This window comes from Mastomys coucha, unplaced genomic scaffold (genome assembly GCF_008632895.1).
Source record: "Mastomys coucha isolate ucsf_1 unplaced genomic scaffold, UCSF_Mcou_1 pScaffold21, whole genome shotgun sequence".
In the NCBI taxonomy this organism is placed as follows: Eukaryota; Metazoa; Chordata; class Mammalia; order Rodentia; family Muridae; genus Mastomys; species Mastomys coucha.
Window position 1 is genome coordinate 100,897,277 of NW_022196904.1, and position 27,389 is coordinate 100,924,665.

Genomic DNA, 27,389 nt, shown 5'->3' on the forward strand with positions numbered 1-27,389 from the left:
TTTTGAGACAGGGTTTCTCTATTTAACCTTGGCTATCCTGGAACTCACTCTGTAGACCAATATGACCTCAAACTCAGAGATCCACCTGCCTCTGCCTCCCAAATGCTGGGATGAAAGGCAGTGTGTACTATCACTGCCTGGCTGATAATTTCTTGATCTTGACTGTGCATATTAAAACAGCCTTCTATTTAGTACACTTCACAAAATTGCAGACTATTATTTTTCATAAATAATCAAGCATGTGTTTATAGACAGATATAGTCCAAAGATCACAAGATATCATAATACAAATATGGAGGATGAAAGTGTCACATACAAATAAGGTTTTTGGTGACTTACAAAAACCATTTTAATGTTACCTAAGAGGCAAGTTACCTTACAGAAGAAAGCTGCCATGTTATGTTACTCTGCATCTACAGGAAATAGTTTCAAGTAATAGTTTATTATAGCCTTCTCTTCCAAACTTTTTCTTCTCTCTTTAGAACTCCCTGATGTATGAGCTCTTCTCAGTGATGGTGCATTCAGGGAGTGCTGCTGGAGGACACTATTATGCTTGCATAAAGTCTTTCAGTGACGATCAGTGGTACAGTTTCAATGACCAACATGTGAGCAGGGTAAGGCTCCTGAAGTGGAGAAGTTAACTCAGTGGCAGGGGGGTTTATTCAGAGCCTAGATACCTATGGTGGTGTGTCTGAAGTTCCCATTGAGCCAGCCTTTCATTGTTAGTAGTGTCCTTGTTCTGCTTTGTTAGAGCTTGCTACATGTTTCTAAAATAGACTACCCCTTTCCTCTTAGCCCTCACCCTTCCTTATGTACTCCTTGTGATTGATGTGGGGCTAGGACAGAGCAGCCACTCATAAACTCTGAATTATCAGTGTGGTGGTCCTTCACGGAAATGTCATGACACATCTAACTTAGAGACTAAAAGGTTGGATTAAAGTTGGGCTTAGTGGTTCACCCCTGCAGTTTCTAGCACTGGGAAAGTTGAGACAGGATTGTTCAAACCCAATCCAGGCTACAGATTAAGAACCTGTCTCAGGGCCAGGGGAACTATTAGGTTACATTTTTACATCATAACATTAGTGTAATTGTGTTATTGGTTTTTAACAAAAAAAGTAACATTACAACTTTTTAGATAACACAAGAAGACATTAAGAAGACACATGGTGGGTCTTCAGGAAGCAGAGGCTACTACTCCAGTGCTTTTGCAAGGTAAGCACTGGCACAGACTTCAGTGTGGACTCACTGGAGTACCGTGAGCTTCTCTATGGGTCTTACTAAAAAGCCTGACCCCAGGGTCAGCAGACTACAAGCCATGGTTATCGGTTTTGGCTGATGCTTTCCCACTGTAACATAGCTTGAATTGCATCACAGACCATCTGGCCTACAAAGAATGAGGATTGGGTTAGGTTTGATTTGGTTTGGTCTGGTCTGGTCTGGTCTGGTTTGGTTTGGTTTGGTTTGGTTTGGTTTGGTATGTTGTGATTTGGTGTGGTGTGGTTTGGTTTTTTTGAGGCAGGATTTCTCTATATAGCCTTGGCTGTCCTGGAACCCTCTCTGTAGACCAGGCTGGCCTTGAACTTACATAGATCTGCCTGCCTCTGCCTCCTGAGTGCTGGAATTAAAGGTGTGTGCCACCACCAATCAGCAAGACTAAGAGTTTTTGTTTGTTTGTTTGTTTTTTCCCCTTAGTTCTTTCCAGTTTGCCCATCCCTGACTTAGCTGTAGTAGTAGGCATTGGGACACACAGCCTTCTTTATAACTTCATCATGTTACCTAAAGGAATGTTTTAACCTTTTCATATGTGTGCCATTAATGACAAAAAAAGGGGGGGGGGTTCCTTTCTTTCTGGAATGCTTTAATGTTAATGTGTCTGTGAATGGTGGTATGATTATATTTCAAATAAAGATTTGGTGCTTATAAATGGAAGCTACTATCTACTTTAGAGGACCTGCTAATCTTTGTTTTATTTCTCCTAGCTCAACAAATGCATATATGCTGATATACAGACTAAAGGATCCAACAAGAAATGCAAGTATGTTAGCCCATGATAAAGTAATCTTCTTTGCAGGTCTTGAAAACATAGGTAATAACTTTTAGGTGATAGAAAAGTTAACACCTAAGAATTTTGTTATGCCTGGGAAAGTGAAGTAAGAGCACTGTTATGAAGTAATACTAAGTGATTAAAAACATTTTACAAAACTCCGTAGATCTGAGCATAGTGGTATGTGCTTGTTCCTTAGAAGGCTAAGGCTTACAATCCTGAAGCCTGCTGACAATGTACAGGACTCAGTCTCAAAAATGGTAATTCTAAAGAAGCTGAGGCCATAACTCAGTGGTAGAGTTCTTAGTTAACATTCATAAGTCCCAGAGTTCTGGTAACTAGTACACAGGCAGGTATGCAGTCACACACAAGCACACCCACACCCACACACAAAGGCTCGTTAAACAGACGAGGTACTACTTTAAGTAAGCTTATATCCTGTGCAGCGTCACAGTTCACCAACTGTGTGTTCTAGAGCAATTACTTGACTTTTCTGAGTCTTTGCAGATTTGTAGACTGGAAGTGTTGACACCTTGTAGGGTTGTAATACATGAATGAAAGCACACTTTAGGGTCTTGCAGCATAGCCAGTATGCTTGTTTTAGTTCAAGCTTTTGGGGTTCTGTTAGTATCTACATAGTTTGAGAGGACTCCAGATGGCCTAAAGTACTGCAGAAATTGTTTAATAAAGTTAAGTATCTCTCTTTATTTAAAAATCAAATAAACTTTTGTGAGTCTAGTAAAAAAATATTTTTGTTTTATTAAGAAACTCAGGGTGAGCCGGGCGGTAGTAGTGCACGCCTTTAATCCCAGCGCTTAGGAGGCAGAGGCAGGTGGATTTCTGAGTTCGAGGCCAGCCTGGTCTACAGAGTGAGTTCCAGGACAGCCAGGACTACACAGAGAAACCCTGTCTCGAAAAATCAAAAAAGAAACTCAGGGTGGGCAGCAAGATGGCTCAACTGGTATAAGATGCTATTGCCAAGTCAATCCTATGGCCTGATTTCAATGCCCAGAATCTTCAAAGCCGCCCACTGGCCTCCCAAAATAATCCTTAGTGTAAAGTGTGCTTGTCCTTTTCTTTATGTTTTTGACTGTTGTTACTTTAAATTTTTTAGTTGGGGGGGCGGATCCTTGCTAATTCTTACTGATTCACAGTGTTGCAGACATATTAGGATGTGTGTATGTTTGTATCTAGACACATACACAGATGATGAGTTATATTTTTATAATCCAAAAATATAATCACTAACTTTGATCTCAGCATATTTATTTTTAGTAACAGATGTGCTCATATATCTATTTCAACCATTACATTTTTTTGTTCTCATTTTCATGAATAGAAGTTAGATTGTGGACTTACCAGTGTATATTTCTGGACCTGTAGTAGTTTTGCTTAGAGGCAAAGCCAGGGTTGTAATCCATGTATCCTGTGGACCTTGCCCTAGATGGTGCAGTGCTTCAACCCCTCCACTCTAGTTCTGTGGTGAACACCAGGGGGCACTGTGTTACCAGATTGGGAATACTTTTTAGCTAGTTGATTGCAGGAAGGTGTTAATACAGCAGTAAGGGAAAAAGGGAAGGGGGGCGGGAGTTATGCATTTTTACTCTTTACCGGTCCTATTGATGGATAATACTGATAGTCATTGTTCTCCTTAAAAATCAAACAGTCATTAGCTTTATTCAAGTGTCCTGAATTTCATATTGTTTTGAATATGCTTTTAAGTCACCTGAAACTGTGGAGTTACCAGTTCTGGGTCTCTGCCTTCTTTGGTTAGAAGGCAGCTGGAGGGCTGCATTGAGGGGGAAGGAGAAGTTAGCAATGCTATCAGAGTGTAGTAACAATTTCAGAAGTAACATTTACTCATTTGCATTACATTCTAGGCAATAACTTTTGGGCCAGGTGCTTGTTGTTGTTGTTGTTGTTTGTTGTTACCATTAACAGAACAGCCTGTTTTACTATAACAATTCTTTTTGCTAGTAGAATGACATGAAAAACAGTGGTCAGAGCTTTAGAGGCAGCCCAGTCTCTTGAGTTCTATCTCCAGAACCCACATTAGGAAAAGCCCGGTGTGGTGGAGAGCATTTGTAATCCTGGCATTGCCGGGTGAAGATCAATAGTTCCCTAGTTCTCATACACCAGCCAGCTAGTCTACTCAATGAATTAGAGGCCAGTGAGAGACCCGGTGGTGGTTGGTGTCTGAGGAGTGACCCAGCGGTTGCCACCTGCCTTCTATAAACATGCACAATATGTGGCTGGACACCTGTACATGTGCAATTTCACATACATGAACAGGCACACATGTGTACTCATATGTATGCATATACAAAAATAAAAATTATAAAAGGTATAAGATAAGAAATGTATAATCCAGGAACTCACATGTTATTATCAGATACAATGGGTTGAACATCACATATGTGCTATGCTCTCACATGACTGTCAGCATAGTAAATTACAATCAGTTCATCCTCTGTAGGACATCATGATGGCTGTAAGGTCTGTGGGCAGCAGGAAGTTCCATGGTCATCTGACATGTGTGGCACATCATCAGCCAGATACGATGCATGGCATGGGGCTGTATCTGCACCTGTGTGGTCATCTCCCAAGGCCAGGTGCTTTTAATAAGCTTAAGGAGTTGAGGTCTGAAGGAAAGTTGCCCAAGATCACAGAGTTCCTTGGTGGGGGCACAATTTGAAATAAAAAATGACTTTAAGTTTCCAAGACTTCTTAAAATTTTGGCATCTTGTTGGGTTCTAGGATTTGAGCCATTTACTAGATCTGAATATGGTCTCACTACCTCTTCACTATTGCCTGAAAGAATGTCTCTGCTCCACACTGAGAGGAAGCACAGTATAACAAAAAGTGTACAGGAACTGCTCTGAGGGACACTGTTTTATGTTCCTAGAATTTCTAGAAGTGGACGAGTACCCAGAACACATTAAGAACCTGGTGCAGAAGGAGAGAGAATTAGAAGAACAGGAAAAGAGGCAACGAGAAATTGAACGCAACACATGCAAGGTTTGATTCCATGTTTGTGAGTAAAAAGTGCTCAGGTTTGCTCTTCTGACTGCTGTCATTCTCAGGATAACTCAAGTCAGTTCTGTGGTCATTTGGTAGTGTGGCTTTACCACAGGAGAAGCATGATTTGATACTGAAGCCTGGTTATGTGGTGGGTAGTCAGTGTTTCTGCAGCAGTTTGAGACAGGCATTCCCATGTCCTGTTTCTGTGTTTCTCTGGGAAACATAGAAATGGAGGCAAGCTTCAGTTACTAACCTTCTGCCCTTACTGTTCTGTCGTAAGTCTTACACAGGACTGGGGACATGCTCAGAACTTAAAAGCACTGGCTGCTCCTCTAGAGGACCTGGGTTCAATTCCCAGAACCCACATTACAGTTCACAACTACCTGTAACTGCAGTTTCAAAGAGTCCAACATCCTTTCTGGCCTTCAAGGGCACCAGGCACACACATGGTACAGACAGACATACACACAAGCAAAGCACCTGTGCACATTAATTTTTTTAAGTTTATTCAAAACTTAATATTCTTGGAGATAATGTCTCTTAGAGAGATAACCTTGTGAAATTCTTACAGATACTATATTGTGAGTAGAAATATATTAATCAGTGTTTTCCAAATTAGAAAAGAAAAAAAAAAAGAGTATAAGTAAAAAAATTGCTTACATACAATTATATGGTTGTTGAAAGTAATGTTTTGAGTTTTTTTAAGACATAAGACTCAATCACTGTCAATTAGTTACAAATACAGACAGTAAGAAAGAATAGTCCCAACTATGTTTTTTGCTTTTTAATTACATTGTTTTGACAATGAAGAAAAGTGCTGCCTGCCAAAGGATTCAGCTTGTGACACTTGACCCAGTGAATTGATGATGGTATTTTCTGTTTTGTAGATAAAATTATTTTGTTTACATCCTGTGAAGCAAGTAATGATGGAAAACAAGTTGGAGGTTCATAAGGATAAGACATTAAAGGAAGCAGTAGAAATGGCTTATAAGGTATGTTTAATAGAGGGTTGGACTTTAATTTTGATAGCACCAAAGCTTTATAGTTGAAATAGATGGTTTAAGTACCTTGAATGTTAACTGTTAATCTTCATCCTCCAACTGCTCTTTGGACTATACTCAGATTTTGAAAACTAGTCAGCCTTCTGAATCCTGAAATTAGAATTAGAAACACATTTATTTGTGCTTTCTGTTTATTTACCAGGTATCTATTGAGTACCTTCTGTATGAGATAACAGAGGGAAGACATGGTCTTGGCCTCATGGAATTTATAATCCATTAGGAAATTTTTTATGGTGATTTGCAATTCTTTTATTATTGTTTAGATGTCATAAATCAGTAATAAGTTGAGATAATTTATCCTACAACTGTAAACATGATAAGAACACAGCTGTATCATTGTATAGTTTATGTTATTTTAGGAATAATGAAAAGTGGTAATTAAATATATTTAAGCCAGTCATGGCTGCTCATACCCTGTAATCAGTGTTTGAGAGGTGGAGGCAAGAAAATCAAGTGTTCAAGGTCATCTTCTTTTGCATAGTGAATTCAGGGCCAGCCTGGGTTACATGTGGTTCTTTCTCAAAAAAAAAAAAAAAAAAAAATCTGTTTTTATTTTGTGGGGGATTATGTTTTGCTAGATGATGGATTTAGAAGATGTGATTCCCCTGGATTGCTGTCGCCTGGTAAAATATGATGAGTTTCATGATTACCTGGAACGATCGTATGAGGGAGAAGAAGACACGCCAATGGGGCTGCTTCTAGGAGGAGTCAAGTCCACTTACATGTTTGATCTGCTGTTGGAGACAAGAAAGCCTGATCAAATTTTTCAGTCTTACAAACCTGGAGGTAAGCAATTTTATACTCAAGTTATAATGGACTTTAAATTATTGTGATCAAATATTTTGTTCATAGAAGCAAATGATTTAAATTTTTTATATGTTCTTAAAGTGTGTTTAGTTTTGACAGGTTGAGAAGTAGTTAGCAATGAATTTGAAGATAAGTTCCAGCTTTTTTTTTTTTGTTGGGCTTGTTGGCACATGCTGTGGGGAGAGTGGGGAGACTGAGATGGGTACATCCTAAGTTCAAATGAACATGTTTTTAAGACCTTGTCTATGCACAAAATTTAAACAATAAACAACAGCAACCAGAAAACACCTCTCAGTCTTCAGTAGGGTTCCCTTCTTTAATGTAGAGTGCCTGTTGGATGATGTAAAATGCCTTAGTGATCAGTTCAGCTCCCAAGGGTATTTCTGCCACCATCTTTCCCTCTTCCCCTCTTCCCCCTTCCTTCTCCTGTTCCTTATGGAAGCCATACACTTCCTTGCTTTGTACAATTCTGCTGTCCAAAGTATATGAAGTATCCTCATCTCCCAGGAAACCTGCCTGCCTCTCATTTCTAAGACCTTGGTGTTGCTTGAATTAGCCAGACTCTGCACTTTGTATAGTGTCCCTTTAAGAAATTTTTCTAAATGGGGTATTAAAAAGAATTATATGAATCAGTAATAAAACCAATTTCTAGAACATGACGAGGCCATCAAGATGACTCATAGAAGGAGAGAACCAACTCCCACAAGTGTTCTCTCATGTGTGTGTATGTGTGATGTAACCCCTCAATGCAAAATAAATAAATATAAAAAAAGTTTTAAACAGACTTTAAATATGATGATGTATATTAATACTTAAGGAGTCATTTCTATTATTCATTAATCATTGAGATCTTAGACTATTTTGTCATTTAAGTGGGCAGCATAAGGGGAAAATTGAGAATTGACAGTAAAACAAAATAACTGCTAAATGGAATGCTTGGTGGCTGTTTCTTTTTCAAGTGACTAAAATTTATTTATAAATATGATTTAAAAAGAAAAGAAAAACAGATAAACTACACTAGTTTGTGCATAGAATTTTCCATGGGATTTGAAGTATGTTTTTTTAAGGAGAGTAATAAAATCAAAATGGCTTAATGGGTTGTTTATAAGCAGTCATGCCTCTGTCTTCCCCATTAGTATTTATTTTGCAGTCCACTTCCATGTGTGCTTTCAGTGCTGTAATTTGGTCTCTATTTGGATCTTTTTGCATATATATTTTACATTTGATCCTAAGCAGAAGACCAAGAACACCTGGATTGTATTTTTAATATGTGTAATATAACACAGAATGCAGAGGTCAAAAATAATGCTTTTTAATGAAATTAGATGGATGTACTATAATATAAACCTACTATATTGAATAATGAGAGTATACCCTCTTTGCCATCTGTTAGAAACATTTAGAATGTACTACTCAACAAAATACAGTTTTAAAAAATTAACCTCCAGCTACATTTTTATGTTTTTCAATGCGATAGAAGTGATGGTGAAAGTTCATGTTGTCGATCTGAAGGCAGAGACTGTCGCTGCTCCTGTAACAGTGCGTGCGTATTTAAATCAGACAGTTACAGAGTTCAAACAGCTGATCTCAAAGGTAAGCAGTAAAATTAGACCATGAACATTTTTGAGTTCTTGCTGCATGCATGGATCACTGTGGTAGTTGGAAGTTCTCCCTTAAAGGGGTGATATTTATAGGCAGAACACAACTGAAGTAGAAGGGACACTTCAAGTAGAAGAAACAGACTAGCAGCTTTGGGGCATAGAGCAGTAGTATTAACCAGGACTATAGTTTGAACTAGGTTTCTGTGAAGCATACACTACGGGTGTGAATTCAGTTTGTTTCACAGAAGGGCTTTGAACACTAACGGGGCTCTCATTGGTACAGCAGTAAATAGGTCCTTTGTTTTTTTTATATAAATGTTGTAGTGGTATATCAGATGTGTGCTACAGAGTAGTAAAGAAGTCCAGTGACACCAAACTGGTGTTCAAGGTGCATGGAGGCTGGGTTTGGGGTGGCTCTGAGGAAGCTCTTAAATCATTCAGGGAAAGGCATATGGCCAAGAAGCAGATACCTCTAGGCTGTGGTTGCTGTGTTGCAAAAGAAGACAGAAGTACAATGAGTTGTTTGTGTTTATTATTTTACTTTGTAGGCAGGATCTTACTGTATACTGCTGGCTGGCCTCAAACTCATGTAGAACGGACTAGTCTTGAACTCAAAAATACCTGCTTGCCTCCACCTCCTGGGTGCTGGTATTAAAGGTGTGTACCACCACACCCAGTTAAAATGTTTTCTTTAATTGCATTTATTTGTTTTGTGGTATGTGTGCTAATTGCAACAGTGAGGTGGGGAAGCAGACTTAACAGGAAGAAAGTAATTCATTAAATAGTGGCTCAGAACATAGGCCAATTCTGAATGTTTGAGTTAGAATGAGATGGTGAAAACATTTGGATCTCTTTGGGCAAGTGGACTGGACCATGTAAGACAAATGACTGTTCTCTTTCAAGGATTCCATGCTGGGTACCTTTAGCACACACACAGGTAGAGTTTTTAAGCCTTTCTTACTGTTCAATGACTGCAAGTTTAAAAAGTTCGAAGTACTATTGTCAGCCCTCTGCCTTATCTTATAGCTCAATATCTGAGGATTTTAATTCTTGTGGAACAGAGGTGTCATGACCATCAGTAAGTGTTCTAGTTGTGAGAGATCTCTCTCTTTTTTTTTTTTAGTATAGAATAGAATTTATTTAGGCCATGGGAAGGGGAGTTAGGGTAGCAGAGGCAGAGAAAGGCAGAGAGAAGTAGGGGCCAGCCATGACCATGTGGAGAGAGGGAGAAAGGAATGGAGAGAGAGGGAGAACAAAGGGCAAGGGAGAGAAGCAGGAGTAAGAGCCTGAGAGATCTTGTGAGGTCTCTCAGGGTTGGTGACTGTTACTGTGTTTAAGCAATAACCGCTAAGAGACTTCAATCACTGTTGCCAGTTACAACATCAAAAGACAAATCATAATGTGTTAAAGTACCTGATGGCCAACTTGTGCACACATGCATACTAGGTGATCATCTAGCTCTATACAATTAAAATAAGTGCCACATGCAAACATTCAGTCCAATGCAAAATATAAACACTGAGATTGGATTTAAAAAAATTAAAAAGAAGACAAGACAGCATATTAGCCCACTATGATGAAGCTAATAACCCTCACTGGGAACATGCTGAAAGAAACAAGTGCAAGCAGAGTTTGTCATAAGCAAAAGCCTTGAAGGTTAGAAAGGGTTACTTTGCTCTAGTTTATAGCATAAGTTAATATAGTGATGACTAAGAATTTTTTCTTTGAGTAACCAAAAATTGTTAAATTGCCACTTAAAATTGTTTTCCTCTGACAGTTGTTCTGAGGGCTCAAGGTGGGTATCAGGATTGGCACCTAGGATCCTTTTCTCCTCAGCTTTGAGGGACTCAGCCTGTCTTCTCTTCTGAAGTGTCTAAATCCAGGTAGAATTCTTTTGGGAAGCACTCTATACTGACACTCTCATTGCAGGCCACGCACTTACCTGCAGACTCCATGAGAATAGTGCTGGAGCGCTGCTACAATGACCTGCGCCTTCTCAACGTGCCCAGCAAGACCCTGAAGGCTGAGGGCTTCTTCAGAAGTAACAAGGTATGTCTTTATCTTTCCATTGTGTCTTCTGTGCTGGTAACAAATGGAGAAAAGCTGAGGATTTATTGTAATCCTGGCTGCCACCAGTACTGTCCCCATCTGCCTGTCTTTTTTTTTTTTTTTTTTTTTTTTTTGAACATTCTGCAAATTTTATTGCCATTATTGTTTTATTACGAGTGGCTCTTGCTCATTTTTTTCACATATACTCTTTTTTATTAAATATTTTCTTTATTTACATGTCACATGATATCTCCTTTCCCAGTTTGCCCTCCAAAAATAAAATTAAATTAAATTAAAAAAAAAAAAATGAAAAAAAAAAACCCTGTTCCCTCCCCTCTACCCCTGCTCACCAAACCACCCTCTCCTGCTTCCTGGCCCTGGCATTCCCCTACACTGGGGCATAGAGCTTTCACAGTACCATGGGCCTCTCCTCCCATTGATGACCAACTTGGCCATCCTCTGCTACATATGCTGCTGGAGCCATTAGTCCCACCATGTGTACTCTTTGGTTGGTGGTTTAGTCCCTGGGAGCTCTGAGGGTACTAGTTAGTTCATATTGTTGTTCATCCTAAGGGGCTGCAAACCCCTTCAGCTCCTTGGGTCCTTTCTCTATCTCCTTCATTGGGGACCCTGTACTCAGTCCAATGGATGGCTGTGAGCCTCTACTTCTGTATTAGTCAGGTACTGTCAGAGCCTCTCAGGAGACAGCTATATCAGGCTCCTGTCAGCCAGCACTTGCCAGCATCCATAATAGTATCTGGATTTGATGATTGAATATGGAAAGGATTCCCACCCAGGTGGAGCAGTCTCTGGATTATCCTTTCCTTCAGTCTCTGCTCCATAGCTAGACTCTGTAACTCCTTCCATGGGTATTTTGTTCCCCCTTTTAAGAAGGAATGAAGTATCCACACTTTGGCTTCCTTCTTCTTGAGTTTCTTGTAGTTTGTGGACTGTACTTTGTATATTCCAATCGATCTTCTGGGCTAATACCCACTTATCAGAGAGTGCATGCCATGTGTGTTCTTTTGTGATTGGGTTACCTCACTCAGGATGATATTCTCCAGATCCATCCATTTCCCTAAGAATTTCATAAATTTGTTGTTTTTAATAACTGAATAGTACTCCATTGTGTAGATGTGCCACACTTTCTGTATCTATTCCTCTGTTGAGGGACATCTGGGTTGTTTCCAATTTCTGGCTATTATAAATAAGGCTGCTATGAACATAGTGGAGCATTTGTCCTTATTACATGTTGGAACATGTTCTGGGTATATGCCCAGGAGCGGTATAGCTGGGTCCTCTGGTAGTACTATGTCCAATTTCCTGAGGAACCACCAAACTGATTTCCAGAGTGGTTGTACTAGCTTGCAGTCCCACCAGCAATGAAGTAGTGTTCCTCTTTCTCCACAACCTCTCCAGCATCTGCTGTCACCTGAGTTTTTTATCCTAGCCATTCTGACTGGTATGAGGTAGAATCTCAGGGTTGTTTTGATTTACATTTACCTGATAACTAAGGATGTTGAACATTTCTTTAGGTACTTCCCAGCCATTCAGTATTCGTCAGTTGAGAATTCTTTGTTTAGCTCTGTACCCCGTTTTTTAATAGAGTTATTTGGCTCTCTGGAGTCTCGTCTGCCTGTCTTAGAGCAGCCTTTCAGTGCACACAGCCTCCCCATTTCCTTCCTTAGTCATCCAGTCTGCTTGACTCAGCCTCACTGCTGCTCCTTTGACCTTTGCCCAGGAGCACTTTCCTGTTTCCCCGCCCTCCTTTAGCTGTCAAATTCTGGTTTGACTGGCCTTTCTGAGCCTTCCTGATTGAATCTCTCTCCTCAGTCACTGTCTCCCTAATTTCCATCTTTGAGTTCCCTGCTAAGACAGTCCTTCACACCAAGTCAAAGCTGTACTTATGAGACTCTCCCACCCTTGTCCCATTTGCCTACTCTGTGTGCCATTGTTACCATGGCTTGCTTCATGTCGTGCTTCATCCAGACTTTTCCTTGTTCACTATCTTCTATTATGACACTTTCCAGTCCTTCATTTTGGTGCATCTGTACTTAACACATGTAATCTTATTAATATTTTATTAATTCTGTATTTTCTCTGTGTGTGTGTGTGTGTGTGTGTGTGTGTGTGTGTGTGTGTGTGTTATTAGAATGCAGTCTGTGGACTGGCAAGAGCACTCAGCAGATAAGAGATGCTTGTGGCCAAGCCTAACAACCTAAATTTGATCCCATGGACATATATGGCAGAGAGAGAATTGACTTCCTCAAGTTTTTTTCTGAACTCTGCATGTGTGCCACACTCCCATACACATATACACACTCTTGTGCATAATAAAACATTTAAACCATAATAATGATAATTTGGGGTAAAGAGCACCAGAATGATCTTTTCTCTCACTTTTTTCCTTAAATGCATAATAGCCTGAATTTGTAACATTTATTAAATAGTAATAGCTTTTTATGCAAAACACAACACACTTAATTATTATCAAATCTATGGTTAATTTTTGCTTTGCTTTGTTTGTTTGTTAGATACAGTGTCTTGTATTTGCCCTTAGCTGGCCTTGAACTCATTACATAGTCCAGGCTAGCCTATGACAATTATCCTGCCTCTATTTTCCAACTACTGAAATTGGTTGGGTGTGTATCACCATGCCTGGGCAAATTTACGCACAATGTCACAGATTTTATAACATGCTGGATACTGCCTTTTATTAGTAAGATATGTTTATGAAGAATAAGAATGCTACTAACATACTACAGAATGTAACTCTCTCATTTACTGTTTAGGTGTTTGTTGAAAGCTCTGAGACAGTGGATCACCAGGCAGCCTTCACAGACTCCCACTTGTGGAAACTCCTGGATCGACATGCAAATACAATCCGGTTATTTGTTTTGCTGCCTGAACAATCTCCAGGATCTTATTCGAAAAGGACAGCATACCAGAAAGCTGGAGGTGATTCTGGTAATGTGGACGATGATTGTGAAAGAGTCAAAGGACCTGCAGGGAATTTAAAGTCTGTGGATGCTATTCTAGAAGAAAGCACTGAAAAACTCAAAAGCTTGTCATTGCAGCAGCAGCAGGATGGGGACAACGGAGACAGCAGCAAAAGCACTGAGACAAGTGACTTTGAAAATATTGAATCCCCTCTCAATGAGAGGGGCTCTTCCACCTCTGTGGATAATCGAGAACTTGAACAGCACATTCAGACTTCTGACCCAGAACACTTTCAGTCTGAAGAACGCTCAGACTCAGATGTGAATAATGACCGGAGTACAAGTTCAGTAGACAGTGATATTCTTAGCTCCAGTCACAGCAGCGACACTTTGTGCAATGCAGACAGCACTCAGATTCCTCTGGCCAATGGACTCGACTCTCACAGTATCACAAGTAGTAGAAGAACTAAGGCAAACGAAGGGAAAAAAGAGACATGGGACACAGCTGAAGAAGACTCTGGGACTGACAGTGAATATGACGAGAGTGGCAAGAGCAGGGGGGACATGCAGTACATGTACTTCAAAGCTGACCCCTACACTGCGGACGAAGGCTCTGGGGAAGGACACAAATGTATGTACTTGAGAGGAAGCCTCTTTGAAACAGTGCCAGTGTTTCTTACTTCAGCATTGAGATAATTTAGTTTTCTTTCATTTGCAGTGCAGTACTCTAGACAGTAATTGCATCAAGTTAAGTACAAGAGTATCCAATATTAGGGAAGTCTATGGTAAGAATGCCAAGGAATACTTTTAACGTAATATATACTCTCACTACTTAAGAAGCCAAGTACTTTAAAGGTTTTATTTTTGTTTGAGAAGTTTAAATATGCATATTATTGTGTTTTGATCAAATCCACCCCTTATTGCCTCTCCTCCAATTCATTCCCTGTCCCCACCACCACCACCACTTTTCCCTACCAAGTTTATGTGCTATGTTTAAATCCATTGAGTTCACTTAGTGCTGTCACTATATGTGCATGTGTATAGGGCCGTCTTCTGGAATCAGTAGCCTCTCAGGGGCTACATCTCTTAAGAAAACTTGATTCTTCTTTCTCTAGCAGATATCAGTTGTCAGTAGCTCTTCAACTAGGGTTGGGACTGTGAATCCCTGTGCTGGGATTTTGACTGTCTTGATCTTGTACAGGTCTTGTGCATGCAGTTACAACCACTGTGAGTTCATGTGTGCAATGGCCTTGTCACATCTGGCAAATACTGTTTTATGTTTTACTACAAACATCAACTGCCTCTGGCTCTTAGAATTTTAACACCCCCTCTTCTGCAGTGTTCCTGAGCCTTGGAGAGAGTATGTGATGTAGCTGTCCCATTTAAAGGCAAATGAAGGGAAAAAGGAGACATGGGACATAGTCCTTCATTCTCATAAAGAGACCAGTTGTGGTTCTCTAAATTGCCATCTATTGCACAAAGAATCTTCTCTGGTGAGGGTTGAGAGATGCTACTACTCTGAGTATAAAGTTATAAGTACATAGGGAGAAGTTTATGTCCATTTAGTAGAGTGATAGTCCCTTAGGCCCTGTGACCTAGTCAGCAACTGGGTTTCGCACCAGTTAATGGTCCTAAACATGAGATCTGTCATGTGGAGCAGTCTAATCAGAAAGTAGTTATTCCCATTAATATATGCTGCTGTAGCACCTGGGCAACGCTTGCCAGACCTGTCCTTATTGTAGCTTACCAAGTTTGCCAGCTGGGTAAAACAACTGATTATTTTTCTCCCCAGTAGCATCCATAGAACCTTCCAGCATTTTAAAAGTTAGCCAACAGAGAAGAAACTTCCAGATTGGTACCAGCTTGATTTCTCCATGTCCTATAACTCAAATATGTGGTATATTTAACAATAGGATCTTAGTATCAAGTTATAAAGAGTAGCCAAGAACAGTGGCAGTAAGCTGTGTTGGTTGAATAACTTCAAAAAATTTGTTACTCAGTTTACAGGAAAAAAAAAAAATGTATATCTCTTTTCTGTGTCCCATCCTTTAAATATCCATATGCAAGGCAAAAGAAAGAGGGTTTGAGGGTGCGTGTTCATTTGCTACCTGGGTCTTTTTTTTTTTTTTTTTTTTTTTTTTTTTTTTTTTTTTTTTTTTGGTTTTTGGATTTTTTTCCCCCTGGCTAGGAATGTAACTCAGTGCTTTACCATTGAGCTGTATTCCAATCCTTTTACTTTGCTAATTTAATTTTGTTAATTTGATAGTAAGTAAGAAACAAACTAGAGTTCTGAATGTTACAGATCTCAAAAAATAAAAGGAAGAGATTCATAGCTGGGACATTGTGACATAAGCCTTTAATACCATCATTCAGGAGACAGAGGCAGGCAGGATCTCTGTGAGCTGGAAGCCAACCTGGTCTACAGAGCGAGTTCAGGGTAGCCAGGGTGTTACACAGGGAGACCCTATATTGAAAAAACAAAAAAGAGAGAGAGATTTGTCAGTGTAAGCATTTAAGCTAGGCAATAACAACAGATAATACCCACAATGTAGAGCTATATGAGATGTAAAAAGAACTTTTGGGAAGGGCTTTTACAAAACCACTGGCTAGAGCTACCCAGACAGTTAACAAGAAAGCTAGAGTCAAGATCCACTTCTTTTCCCAAGTATGAAAAAGAGGTAGCTGAAAGTGAAATGCTTATTAGCATTACTCTTTAGCAAATTGTGTATTAGCCTAGCTTGGTGACATGGGCCTCTTATCCCAGCACTGAGGGGCCAGAGGCAGGAAGATCTCAAGGAGTTATAGGCCATCCTTAGCTACATAGTGAGACTCAAAAAAAAAAAAACACAAACAACGCATATATTAATACTCCCCTTATGGTTTTAGTTTTCAAAATCTTCTATCTCCAAGTGTCTCCAAATTACTAAAGCAATCCATTTGACAGATTAGAGAGCTGAAGCTCACAGAAGATGGAGGGCAGGCAAAAGAACATACATATGTAACATCTATACAGTGAGCAGCATGACTGCCACAAAGTATAAGGCTTCTTTTTTTTTTAAAGATTTTTTTTTAACTTATGGTGTGTGTGTGTGTGTGTGTGTGTGTCAGGGTGTCAGGGTGTCAGGGTGTCTGAGGAGTCCAGAAGTGGAAATCAGATTAACCTGAAACTGGAATTACAGGTGGTTGCGAGCTGCCCTACATGGGAACTGATCCTCTGCAAGAGCAGCAGGCCTCTTAACTGCTGAGCCAACTTTCCAATCCCTGTAAGGCTTCTAATTGAATGTGCATGGTTCCTTTACCTTTGGAAAAGAACCCCTAGGTGCCAGGCCCTATATAACTATTAGAAGTAGAAATGAGGAGAGGCACCCTATCAGTAAAGTGCTTGCCTTGTAAACATGAAGACCTGAGTTCATCTCCCAAAACCTATGTACGAACAAACATACAGGCATAGTGGCATAAACTTGCACTTGTAGTCCCTGCTCTGGGGAGACAAAAACAGGGAGATCCCTAGGGCTCTTGGAGAAGACAGACAGACTACTTAGCTAGCTCCAATGAGAAGTTCTGTCTCAAAACCAAGAGAATGGGTTCCAAAGGAGCAGTACCCGAGAGTGCTCTCTGGCCTCCACAAGCGGGCAGCATACATGTACATGCTGACTTGCACACGTGTACATACACACACACACACAGAGGAAATTTGGCCCAGTGAAATAGCCCATCAGGTAAAAATGATTCCTGCTGAGCCTTGATGACCTGTGTTTGATCCCCCGGGGCCCAATGGTGGAAGGAAAGAACCAACTCCTACAAGTTGCCCTCTGATCTCCACATACACTCTATGTCCCCTTATATATACAGAGAGAAGCCAATAAATGGGAAAGTGTTTACTAAAAAGAAAGGAAAAAACAGTCTGAAAATGAAAAGTTCTGTTTTTTAAATGAAAGTAATCAGTAATAGAAGTGCATTGATATATATTTTTAACTAATGAGCTATAACTAACACTAGAATCCTTTGACACTGTATTGTCTTAATAGAAACTCAGGTAAAGGGCTGTAGAGATGGCTCAGTGGTTAAGAGCACTGACAGCTCTTCCAGAGGTCCTGAGTTCAATTCCCAGCAACAACATAGTGGCTTACAACCATCTGCAATGAGATCTGACACTCTCTTCTAGTGTATCTAAAGACAGCTACAGTGTACTCATATACATAAAATAAATAAATAGTTCTTTAAAAAAAGAAAGAAAGAAACTCAAGTGTAAAAGTGTAGACTTGTAGATAAAATGGTAACGGAAGGGTGTTATACTAGTGCTTAAGTCTCCATCCAGGGCCCCCTCAAAAGGCACATTAGCTGTGTGCATGGATTCATGTAGTCCTCTCAGCAGCTGTGTGAAACCTGTTTCCTCTGGGGATATACCTAGTTCAAACAGGTTCAGTTGTCTGGGGACAATTCCTAGTTAAGTTGTGCTCCTAGGATTCCACTAGCCACCATCTAGTTACCAATGTCAGTTTGGCCTGCTCACAGTGATGTAGTGCTCAGATCTAGCAGACCACGAATTCCATATCCCAAGAATAGCCTGACCTAGGGAAAGGGTGGTTTTGTTTTTCTGTTGAAAACAAAAAAACAAAACCACCAAAACTGACATCCTGGTGTAACCTTGTCCTGGTGTGACCTCGTTGTAGTCTGTAGAACTTAGGAATGAAGAAGGAAGTCAAATAATGGACTTAGTACACGTGCTTTGAAATGTTTTCCTATAATTTAGGTATCCTAAAAATAGTTGAAGTTGTGTTATAAGGAGACTGAATCTGTCTTTTTCTCTTGTAAGCTTCCTTTCTGTGGTTTTTATAAGCGGAAAGAAAGAGGTGTGGTGGTCATCTCTAAAACAGTTTCAACCACGACAGTGAGTGAGTCTTTGCTGAAGCTGTAAATACAAAGAAGTCTGGTCTCAGGCTACAGAACGGAACCTCAGACCACCTGGTGCTTAGCTCCAGACTAGATTAGATCAGTAACCAACAGTTGAGTCTCCTGGGAGCTAGGAAAGGAACCAAATGATATTCAAGTCTTTGTTGGCTCCTAGGATCCTGTGGGAGAACTGAGGCTCAGACTGGATCCTTGCTTACAAGCCCTCAGCTTTTGATTTCCAGCCACTTTCCATACACACCTCCTTCAGTATCTTCAGTGTCTTGATGAAGAGTACAAATGTAAATTTGTTTCCCATATGATTAACAACTGGGGACATCCCTTAACACTTAAAAGTTAGAATTCTGGGCAGTTAAAAAAATTTAAAAACTGCCTCAAATGTTGCATAGTAAAACCAAGCTCATCACTGTCCATATTTATTCCTAGTTTATACTTTGTATGTTCACTGATACCTGTTTTATGACCAGGAAAGTAGTCAATGAAGATTAATTCTCTTGAAAAAAATACTCAGAATGTATCATCCAGCCAGTTCAGCTGGCCTGATAATATAAACCATGGTATTTATGGCCTTTTGTAAAGTTGAAAGGAAGCCTAAAAAGGGAGCCTTAGTGCTGTTGAAGGGGCAGCCTGTCTGCAAGGCTACTCTTGGATTTCTTACCTTATTACAAGAGAAAAAGACAGAGAAGTTAGGCCTGCAACCACTTGTTCCAGACTGTGGAGACCAGGATAGCTAGATGCATTCTTACAAGGCACAGAGGGCTGAAGGAGGTAAGCATCAGGAAGAAATACAGAAAATAACTTATTGGCCAGACATGGTGGCACACACCTTTAATCTCAGCATTGAAGCAGAGTACTTGAATCCCAGGTCAGCCAGGGCTACATAGACCTGTCTCCAAAAAAGTTTACAAGAGATAATCCTATCACCATGCCAAGAAAGTTTCAGTTTAAGCCTGGGAGCGGTGAGAACAACGCATCATTTACATACAGTCCAGCTACAGTCAACCCCATTATAAATATCCATCGCAGTATGCTAGTCCAAAGGTATTCCAAGTAGAAATCCCAGAATTATTCCAGACAATATTGCTAACAGATTTTGATACAGCTGCTATAGATCTGGCTGTAGATCTGTGCTAAAAGCTTCCTAAATGTGTGAGCTCATTGCGTTCACACACACAACACTATGCTGCTGTGCTTTCACCTAAATTTTCCCTATGCAAAATGAGGATGGAAGCCAGTGGCTCCCTGCTTCTTGTGGCTAATGAGCAGAGGACCAGAACTAGTACTGGGTGAAGTGGAAACATTTGTGTTTTAAGAGTCACCCTAGAACAGTAGTTCTCAACCTGTAGGGATAGTCAGATGACCCTTCACAGGAGTTGCCCAAGACCACTAGAAAATATAGATATTTCCATTATGATCTATAACAGCAGCAAAATTACAGTTATGAAGTAGCAATTAAATAATTTTATGGTTGGGGGTCACCACAACATGAGGAACTGTATCAAAGGGTCACAGCTTTGGGAAGGTTGAGAACCACTACACTAGAAGTTTGGTAGATTACTCCTATCAAGTCCTCAGTCTGCACCTGGGTTGTTTATATTTTGTTTTGCTGTCTTATTCAGTGTTTATTATGTCAAAATCTAGCCAAAAGAAGAGAGACCTTTTCCTGTTGACAGTATAAAAAATGTGGTCTGTTTTACTTTAACACTCAAGGGACTGCTTTCACATTTTTGTTCCTGTTTTGTTTGGTTTTTATACTTAGGGTTGATGGTGCATGTTGATAAGAGAATCACCCTGGCAGCTTTCAAACAGCATTTAGAGCCCTTTGTTGGAGTCCTCTCCTCTCACTTCAAGGTTTTTCGAGTGTACACCAGCAATCAAGAGTTTGAGACCGTCCGGTTGAATGAGACCCTTTCATCATTTTCAGATGACAATAAGGTTGATTGCAATAACCCTTGTAGAATTAGTCCATTTAAGAATGGGTTTGAGAGCACCTTGTAGTCCTTTCAGTGAAGAGGTAGGAAGCCCCCAGGATGGGAGGCTGGCAGCCACTGGGTTGTTTACATTGTCTTTTGCTTGTTTATCCAACAAGCTGGTTAAATGTGAACTATGTGGAGTCAGGGGTGAAGGTGCACCTGTTCTCCAGGAGCCCATGAGATAGAGGATGGGGAAAACAGAAGCTAACAACAGAGTGAGCTTAGGTTGCTCTGCTGAGGTAGTTCATCTCAAAGAATATTCTTGATTTATAGATCACAATCCGACTGGGGAGAGCACTGAAGAAGGGAGAGTACAGAGTTAAAGTGTGCCAGCTCTTAGTCAATGAGCAAGAGGTGAGTAACACAGAAAGGTAGTAGTGATGGCTTCTAGTCGTTCATCTCTTCTGCAGTACTCACTTCTGCTAGGATAGTACAAAGGTAACCTGTATCCCAGTGTCTTAGTTAGGGTTTCTGTTGCTGCAGCAAAACACCATGACCAAAAAACAAGTTGGGGAGGAAAGGGTTTCTTTGGCTTACACTTCCACATTGCTCTTAATTATCAAAGGAAGTCAGGACAGGAACTCAAATAGGGCAGGAACCTGGAGACAGGAGCTAATACAGAGGCTGTGGAGGGATGCTGCTTACAGGCTTTCTCCCCATGGCTTGCTGAGCCTGCTTGTAGAACCCAGGAACACCAGCCCAGGGGTAGTACTACCCACAGTGGGCTGGGCCCTCCTTCATTGATCACTAATTGAGAAAATACTTTACAGTTAGACCTTATGGAGGAATTCCCTTAACTGAAGCTCCTTCTCTGATGACTCAAGCTTGTATAAAGTTAACACAAAACCAGCCAGTGTACCCAGTAAGGTCATATTTACAAAACAGGCATCCATGAATTAACCCTGTGGTGTGTTGTCACGCTGCTGGAGTAAGCAGGGGGTTTCTACATTGAAAAGGAAACGCATGGTTGCTTTCTGGGAAGAATGACACTACACTACAAGGCAGTAGCAGCTCACCTGAGTGCCTTCTGTGTCCAAGGTCATCATGGGTTTAGAGGCATCGCTGTAGTGTGTTCTATGATATCACTTCCTGCAAAGACTCAGTTAAACCCCATCAGTTACCTCTGGTGTAAGTCCTGTTTAGTATTTCCAGTCTCTAGATGAAGAACCAGCACAGAGAAGTTAAGTAATGTGCTCAAGCTCACACAGTTCAAATGCTGGATAAAGGCTCTGAGCAGGCTGCTTTAGGAAGGAATCAGAATATTTCAGTTTACCTCATGCATAAGAGTTGGGCCTAATTGCTCAAAGTATACGAAATATACTTTCCGAGATGCTCATACATACCATATAGAGTGCTAGACAAATATGAAAGCTTTGAACTTTTATACAATGCCTTTATTAATTGAACAATTTTTTATCAATCACCTATTTTCACACACGTTTCTTTTATTATATGTTGGAGATTGAGTGCATATTTTATTGTAATCCATGGAAATGTACATTTTACTTTCAAAATAATCATAGTTGTATTACAAATATGAATGCATTATCCTAGTTAATCATCATGATAACTCTGAAAGGAAGCTATTGTCCCCAGTTTATAGATGAGAAAGCTGAGGCATAGGCCATTAAGCAAGGCTGCTCACATCCACTGAGCTTATAAATTACAGAATTAATACTGGGAACAAGGAGACCGATTCTCAATCTCAGGCCCTCCTTGTCGCACTACCCAGCACAAATAATATCTCTTCCTAACCCTTGCTTCACTGTGGCACAAGTCCTAATCATGTGTTTACATTGCTAGCCATGCAAGTTTCTGCTAGACGCTGTATTTGCTAAAGGCATGACTGTGCGGCAATCGAAAGAGGAGCTGATTCCTCAACTCAGGGAGCAGTGTGGCTTAGACCTCAGCATCGACAGGTAAGTGGGGCCCCAGTGCCAACTGCTTTCATGTTGCTATGCCTTTCTCCCACTGTGGAGCCAAGGGTTGGGAGCATTAAGCAGCCATGCTAGACTTCCCCTTTCCCTAAGAATACAGAATGTGATGTCTAAGAGGTTGTGTTTCTGCATCACTTCCCCTAAATCATAATGACTAATCATTATTTTTGTACCTTGAACAGTTGATTTTGAGTGTCACTTAATATAACTATTTTAGTTAAATACTTCAAATTATAGCAGTTTTCAATGTATTATTTTATTTTAGGTTTCGTCTAAGGAAGAAAACATGGAAGAATCCTGGCACTGTCTTTTTGGATTATCATATTTATGAAGAAGATATTAATATTTCCAGTAACTGGGAAGTTTTCCTGGAAGTTCTTGATGGTATTGTCATTGTTTTATGGAGAAATATCAATTAGAGAGACCATAGAGCTAATGGGAGCCTTGATCCCAAGTTGAGTTGTGACAAGTGCCTTGTGCAGCACCGTAGTGCTGTCCTGGTTGCCTCAGGTTGTGGCTCTGTGGACTGACATGTTTTTTGCTCGGTCCCTCAGACTCTTTCTTTCCTTGTCCCTAAAATAACTGTTTGCATTATATTTAGAGGATATCTCCTATCTTTTCCCTTCTGATATTTCTTCTGTTCTCTCATTTTCTCTTACATAAAAATTGTAATTTAAAAGTTGGATGTTTTTCATTTTTTCAGGAAATTCTGTTGGTGTTTTCTGAAACATTCTTGTTATTTTCTTTATAATTATCCCCTATTTATGTTGAGAATACGCTGTTGAAAGTGTCTCAGGTGTTGAGAGCAGCTGTGTTAGTGACCTGGGCACTGACCCTTCAGAGTGTACCGGCAGGCAGGAGAGTGTAATGGCAGAAGTTCAGTCTTTACTGAGGTTAGAGGCCAAGGTGTTAGTGGATCTGTTTCCTTCTTGATCTTAGGGAGGAGGTGTACCTTCTGCTTGGTGAGCTACTTTTGGCTTGTAGCTAGATAGCATACCCCAACTTTGTTTTCGTCTCCACATTGTGGTCTCCATGTGGGCTTGTTTGTAGCCAAACTTTTCCCCCTTTGTGAAGTACACTAGTCATCTTGAATTGAGGTCCACCCTAATGACCTTATTTTAATTTGATTCCGTAACTATAATAAGGCTACATTCTGAGTCATTTGAAACTTGGGCTCCATGTCTTTTAGAGCAAGCAGCTGGGCCCATGACAGTGACCTGGAGCAACACCTATGTCCAACACAAGCCCACTTTGCCTTTCAGCACTGGGACCAACTAAACACTCTTCAGGAGTGATAGATGGAGAGTTGGCGTCTGGGAGTCACATTGAAGTAAACAGTTAGCTCTGCCTGTGTCTACAATCCAGAAAATAGGATCATGATAGTTCTTAGAGTATTCAGTATTCCTTCTTACTGGCTGTTACTAATCTAAAATAGCTTAAATTTAACAAAGTACCCTTCCAATTACTTTACATGTTAACTGAGGAAGCAAAGAACTACCAGAGCACCAGGCAAGTGCTGCATGCAGGTATTCTTAGGATGTCTGGGGCCTGAGAGAATAACATGTCTGAGCAGACTGAGACAGGATCATGAAGGTCACAGAAATAGGCCAGTGTCACAGGATGTGGCATCACATAGTAGATGCCTTCCTTGTATCATGTCTGTATACATTTTAGCATCAAAATAAATGGGTAAGAAATGAGTCGTGTGATTAAATCCCAGCAGCATTTATTCAGCCATAATTTGCCAGATGCTGCTAGTGTCTGGTGCTATAAACATGAATAAGCTAGAAACTGCCCCCCCACATGGTGAGTCGAGAGGAATGGACCTGCAGGTGTATCACTTTTAAGTTGCTAGTTGCTAAGAGACTAGTAGCACAGTGGAAATTGCTTGTATGTACCAGAGAGGTGAATGACGGGTAGATTTTGAAGAGCCTCTGAGTTTTAGATTCAATGAAAGATGAATTGATGTTAGTTTGGGTCAATAAGGAAAATATTATGAAGATGGCTTGATAGTAGTTTAGATTGGAATGGGTGCTGCTGGCACTGAAGGAGCAGCTTAAAACCTAAAGGGGAGAGTGACTGGGAAAGCAGTCAGTTAGGGACACTGATGGGATGGCCAGGTGGTGGCTAGGGAGAGTTGTCTAGTTGAGGGTTGTGTGTGCACCTGCTTATTTAAAAGAAAGAACAGGGACTGCAGGCGTGGCTCAGCAGTTAAGTGTACTGGCTGCTCTTGCAGAGGACCCAAGTTCTGTTCCTAGCATTAACATAAGTACCTCTCAACCATCCATAACTCCAGTTCCATCTAACGTTCTCCTCTCATCTCCAAGGACACTAAACATGCATGTGTTACACAGATACACATGTAGGCAAAACACCCATTCACATAAATACACAAATTTTTTAAAGTGACTGAAGAAATAGCTCAGTGGTTAAAAGCTCTTGCTGCTCTTTCAAGGACATGAGTTTAATTCCCAGCATTCACATCAGGCAACTCAACAACCTTTTGCAATTTCAGCTTTAATAGAGTCCAATACCTTCTGGCCTCCATGAGCACCTACACGTGCTCACGGGCACACACACACACACACACACACACACACACACAAATAAAATTTGTAAATTTTTTTTGTCTAGTTAGGAATTACAGGAAAAGTAAGATTATAAGCCTCTAGAGGAAACAGACTGCAGGGTCTAACCCTGGGTGTTCTTAGGTGTGGAGAAAATGAAGTCCATGTCACAGCTGGCCATCTTAACAAGACGTTGGAGGCCTGCAGAAATGAAATTGGATCCCTTCCAGGAGCTTGTGTTGGAGAGCAATAGTGTTGATGAACTTCGAGAGAAGGTAAGTTCATTTATGAGGCAATACATGTCTTTCTGTGTTATCTAGGAAGTAATACCAGCCACTGAAGGCATGAGTCTTCTTGGTCTCTGACATACTTTATACCACTAGGGTCACTTGGAGCTCCTTATGTTTTGAAATTACTTTGTTTCATTTGTCTAGAGGAGAACCTTCACTTTTCATTTGCCAACTTTGTCCTAAGTATTTAAGATTAGCTAGAAGCTACTAAACTGCTGTATGGCCAAATAAACAAAGGAAAGAGAATTGAATAGGGAGGGGTCCTGGGCCCTACTACTCTGAACATACCTTGTAGCATCTGGTCACAGAAGCTAAACAGACTTGGGCATGGTTGGCTCTTAAAAGGGGTAGTATAGAGAATGAATGTGCTTTGCATTTTACAGTAATGAAGGTATCTAGGGGAGGGAGGGTTGCTCTCTCCATCAGTGGTACTACTTCAGTGGGCATTTTTAAAAACTTTTAATTCTCATAGTGCATGCCTGAAGTTCCCACACTGAAGAAGTAACTCAGTTTCAATTGCCTGGCATGTGCAAGGCCCTGGGTTTAATTCCCCAAATAATTCTAAATATATTTATATATGAAATAAAGGAAAATGCTTCTTAAATATTTGGAGAAAAATACTTCTGATCATGATGCTAAAAACCAGAAAAAGAATACACCACATAAAAACTTAAATGTTCCATGTGACCTTCAACTAATAATTGTGAGCTTACAAACATAGCTAGAAGACAAGAAAGACAAAAAAGTATTTGAAACTTGTATGGAACATGATGCCTCTGTGGTAGGGGATTGGTTTGCTTGAGATGGGGTCTTACTCTGTAGACCAGACTGGCCTTGAACTCATAGAAATTTCTGGCCTGTGTTTCTCAGGATTGAGATCAAAGGCATATGCTACACTTAACTAGTGCCCCTTGTTTAAAAGCAGCCACTGTCTTAACAAAGAACATAAGCAGCTTAATCTTAAGGTAGGCAGAGGATGTAAGCAGGCAATTTATAGAAGAAAAAGGCAAAGGAAAACCTCCTTTTGAGCTCTTGACTTGGTGAGGATTTAGAAAATCAGAAACTTAGAAAATTGATTTGTCCAGTTTTGGGGACAATGGGCAGGACTGTATCGCTCTGGTAAGTTTTCAGAGTGACAGGTGTTGTCTAGGTGCTGTTAATAAGATCCATGAGATTACTCTGGATTCTATGTTTCCACATTGGCCATGTGCAGTGAGTGTAGACATAGCTCAGAGTAGAACTTTGTGCTTTTAGAAATTATGAATGTGATAATTACAGAGTTGGGTCTGGAAGACGTGTGCTAGCATGTTCTAGACCATGAGTTTACAAGGTGGGCAGAGAAGTAGATTTCACCATCTGCCTCTAAGTTTTGAATATCAAATATATTAGTTTTAAATCCTGTTAATTTTGTTTCAGTAGAAAAGGAAAATAACTTCTTGAGAAAATTATTTTTAAATAGCTTACCTGTGACTTTTTTTTTCCTAGCTAAGTGAAATCAGTGGGATTCCTTTGGAAGACATTGAATTTGCCAAGGTAAAGCCCCAGTGTTTGCATCCCAGTGCTGGTGTACCGTAGCTGTGGCTCAAGGTGTGACTCATACAGCCATTCTTTCTCTCCTCAGGGTAGGGGAACCTTCCCCTGTGATATTTCTGTCCTTGATATTCATCAAGATTTGGACTGGAATCCTAAAGTCTCTACCCTGAACGTTTGGCCTCTTTATATTTGTGATGATGGTGCCGTCATATTTTATAGGTAAAGTACAGTGATTTTGTTGTTGCTAGTGCTAATGTATTTGTGGTATTGCATCTGTATAGTGCCTTTGACACAGCAGCACTGAGCAGTAGAAATGCAGTGAATGCTGCACATCACAGCTTGAAGCTTGGTGTACCTTAGTTAAATTAGGAAAAAGAACACCGAGTGCTACCACACACCTGTAACCCCAGCAACAGAGAAGTAGAGGCAAGAGGATCAGGGTTCAGAACCAGTATCTGCTATGGATAGATTTGAGACCAGCCTGGGCTACATGAGCCCCTATCTTTTTTTTTTCTTTTACTTTCACAATAGATTTTATTGGTCAAGGAGCAGAGTACACAGACATTCCAATTCCTATCACACGTACTCAAAAAAAAACCCTATATATTGTGTTCACGTACCCAAACTCTGAAGTCACATTGTGTTCATGTACGTAA

The 27,389-nt window shown here is 40.3% G+C and overlaps 1 protein-coding gene across 4 annotated transcripts in view; it reads left to right on the forward strand.

The window, feature by feature from the left end:
• Positions 1-27,389, forward strand: part of Usp47 (ubiquitin specific peptidase 47) — an 86,296-nt gene that overhangs the window by 56,525 nt on the left and 2,382 nt on the right. For all 4 annotated transcript variants that reach the window (XM_031387891.1, XM_031387889.1, XM_031387888.1 and 1 more), the window contains 16 exons: positions 483-614; positions 1,136-1,212; positions 1,980-2,035; positions 4,950-5,062; positions 5,953-6,057; positions 6,705-6,912; positions 8,411-8,526; positions 10,464-10,583; positions 13,376-14,153; positions 20,193-20,368; positions 20,680-20,760; positions 22,210-22,325; positions 22,609-22,727; positions 25,055-25,185; positions 26,686-26,733; positions 26,822-26,952. In XM_031387891.1, coding sequence (XP_031243751.1) covers positions 483-614; positions 1,136-1,212; positions 1,980-2,035; positions 4,950-5,062; positions 5,953-6,057; positions 6,705-6,912; positions 8,411-8,526; positions 10,464-10,583; positions 13,376-14,153; positions 20,193-20,368; positions 20,680-20,760; positions 22,210-22,325; positions 22,609-22,727; positions 25,055-25,185; positions 26,686-26,733; positions 26,822-26,952 — 2,507 coding nt within the window. The remainder of the gene's footprint in view (positions 1-482; positions 615-1,135; positions 1,213-1,979; positions 2,036-4,949; positions 5,063-5,952; positions 6,058-6,704; positions 6,913-8,410; positions 8,527-10,463; positions 10,584-13,375; positions 14,154-20,192; positions 20,369-20,679; positions 20,761-22,209; positions 22,326-22,608; positions 22,728-25,054; positions 25,186-26,685; positions 26,734-26,821; positions 26,953-27,389) is intronic.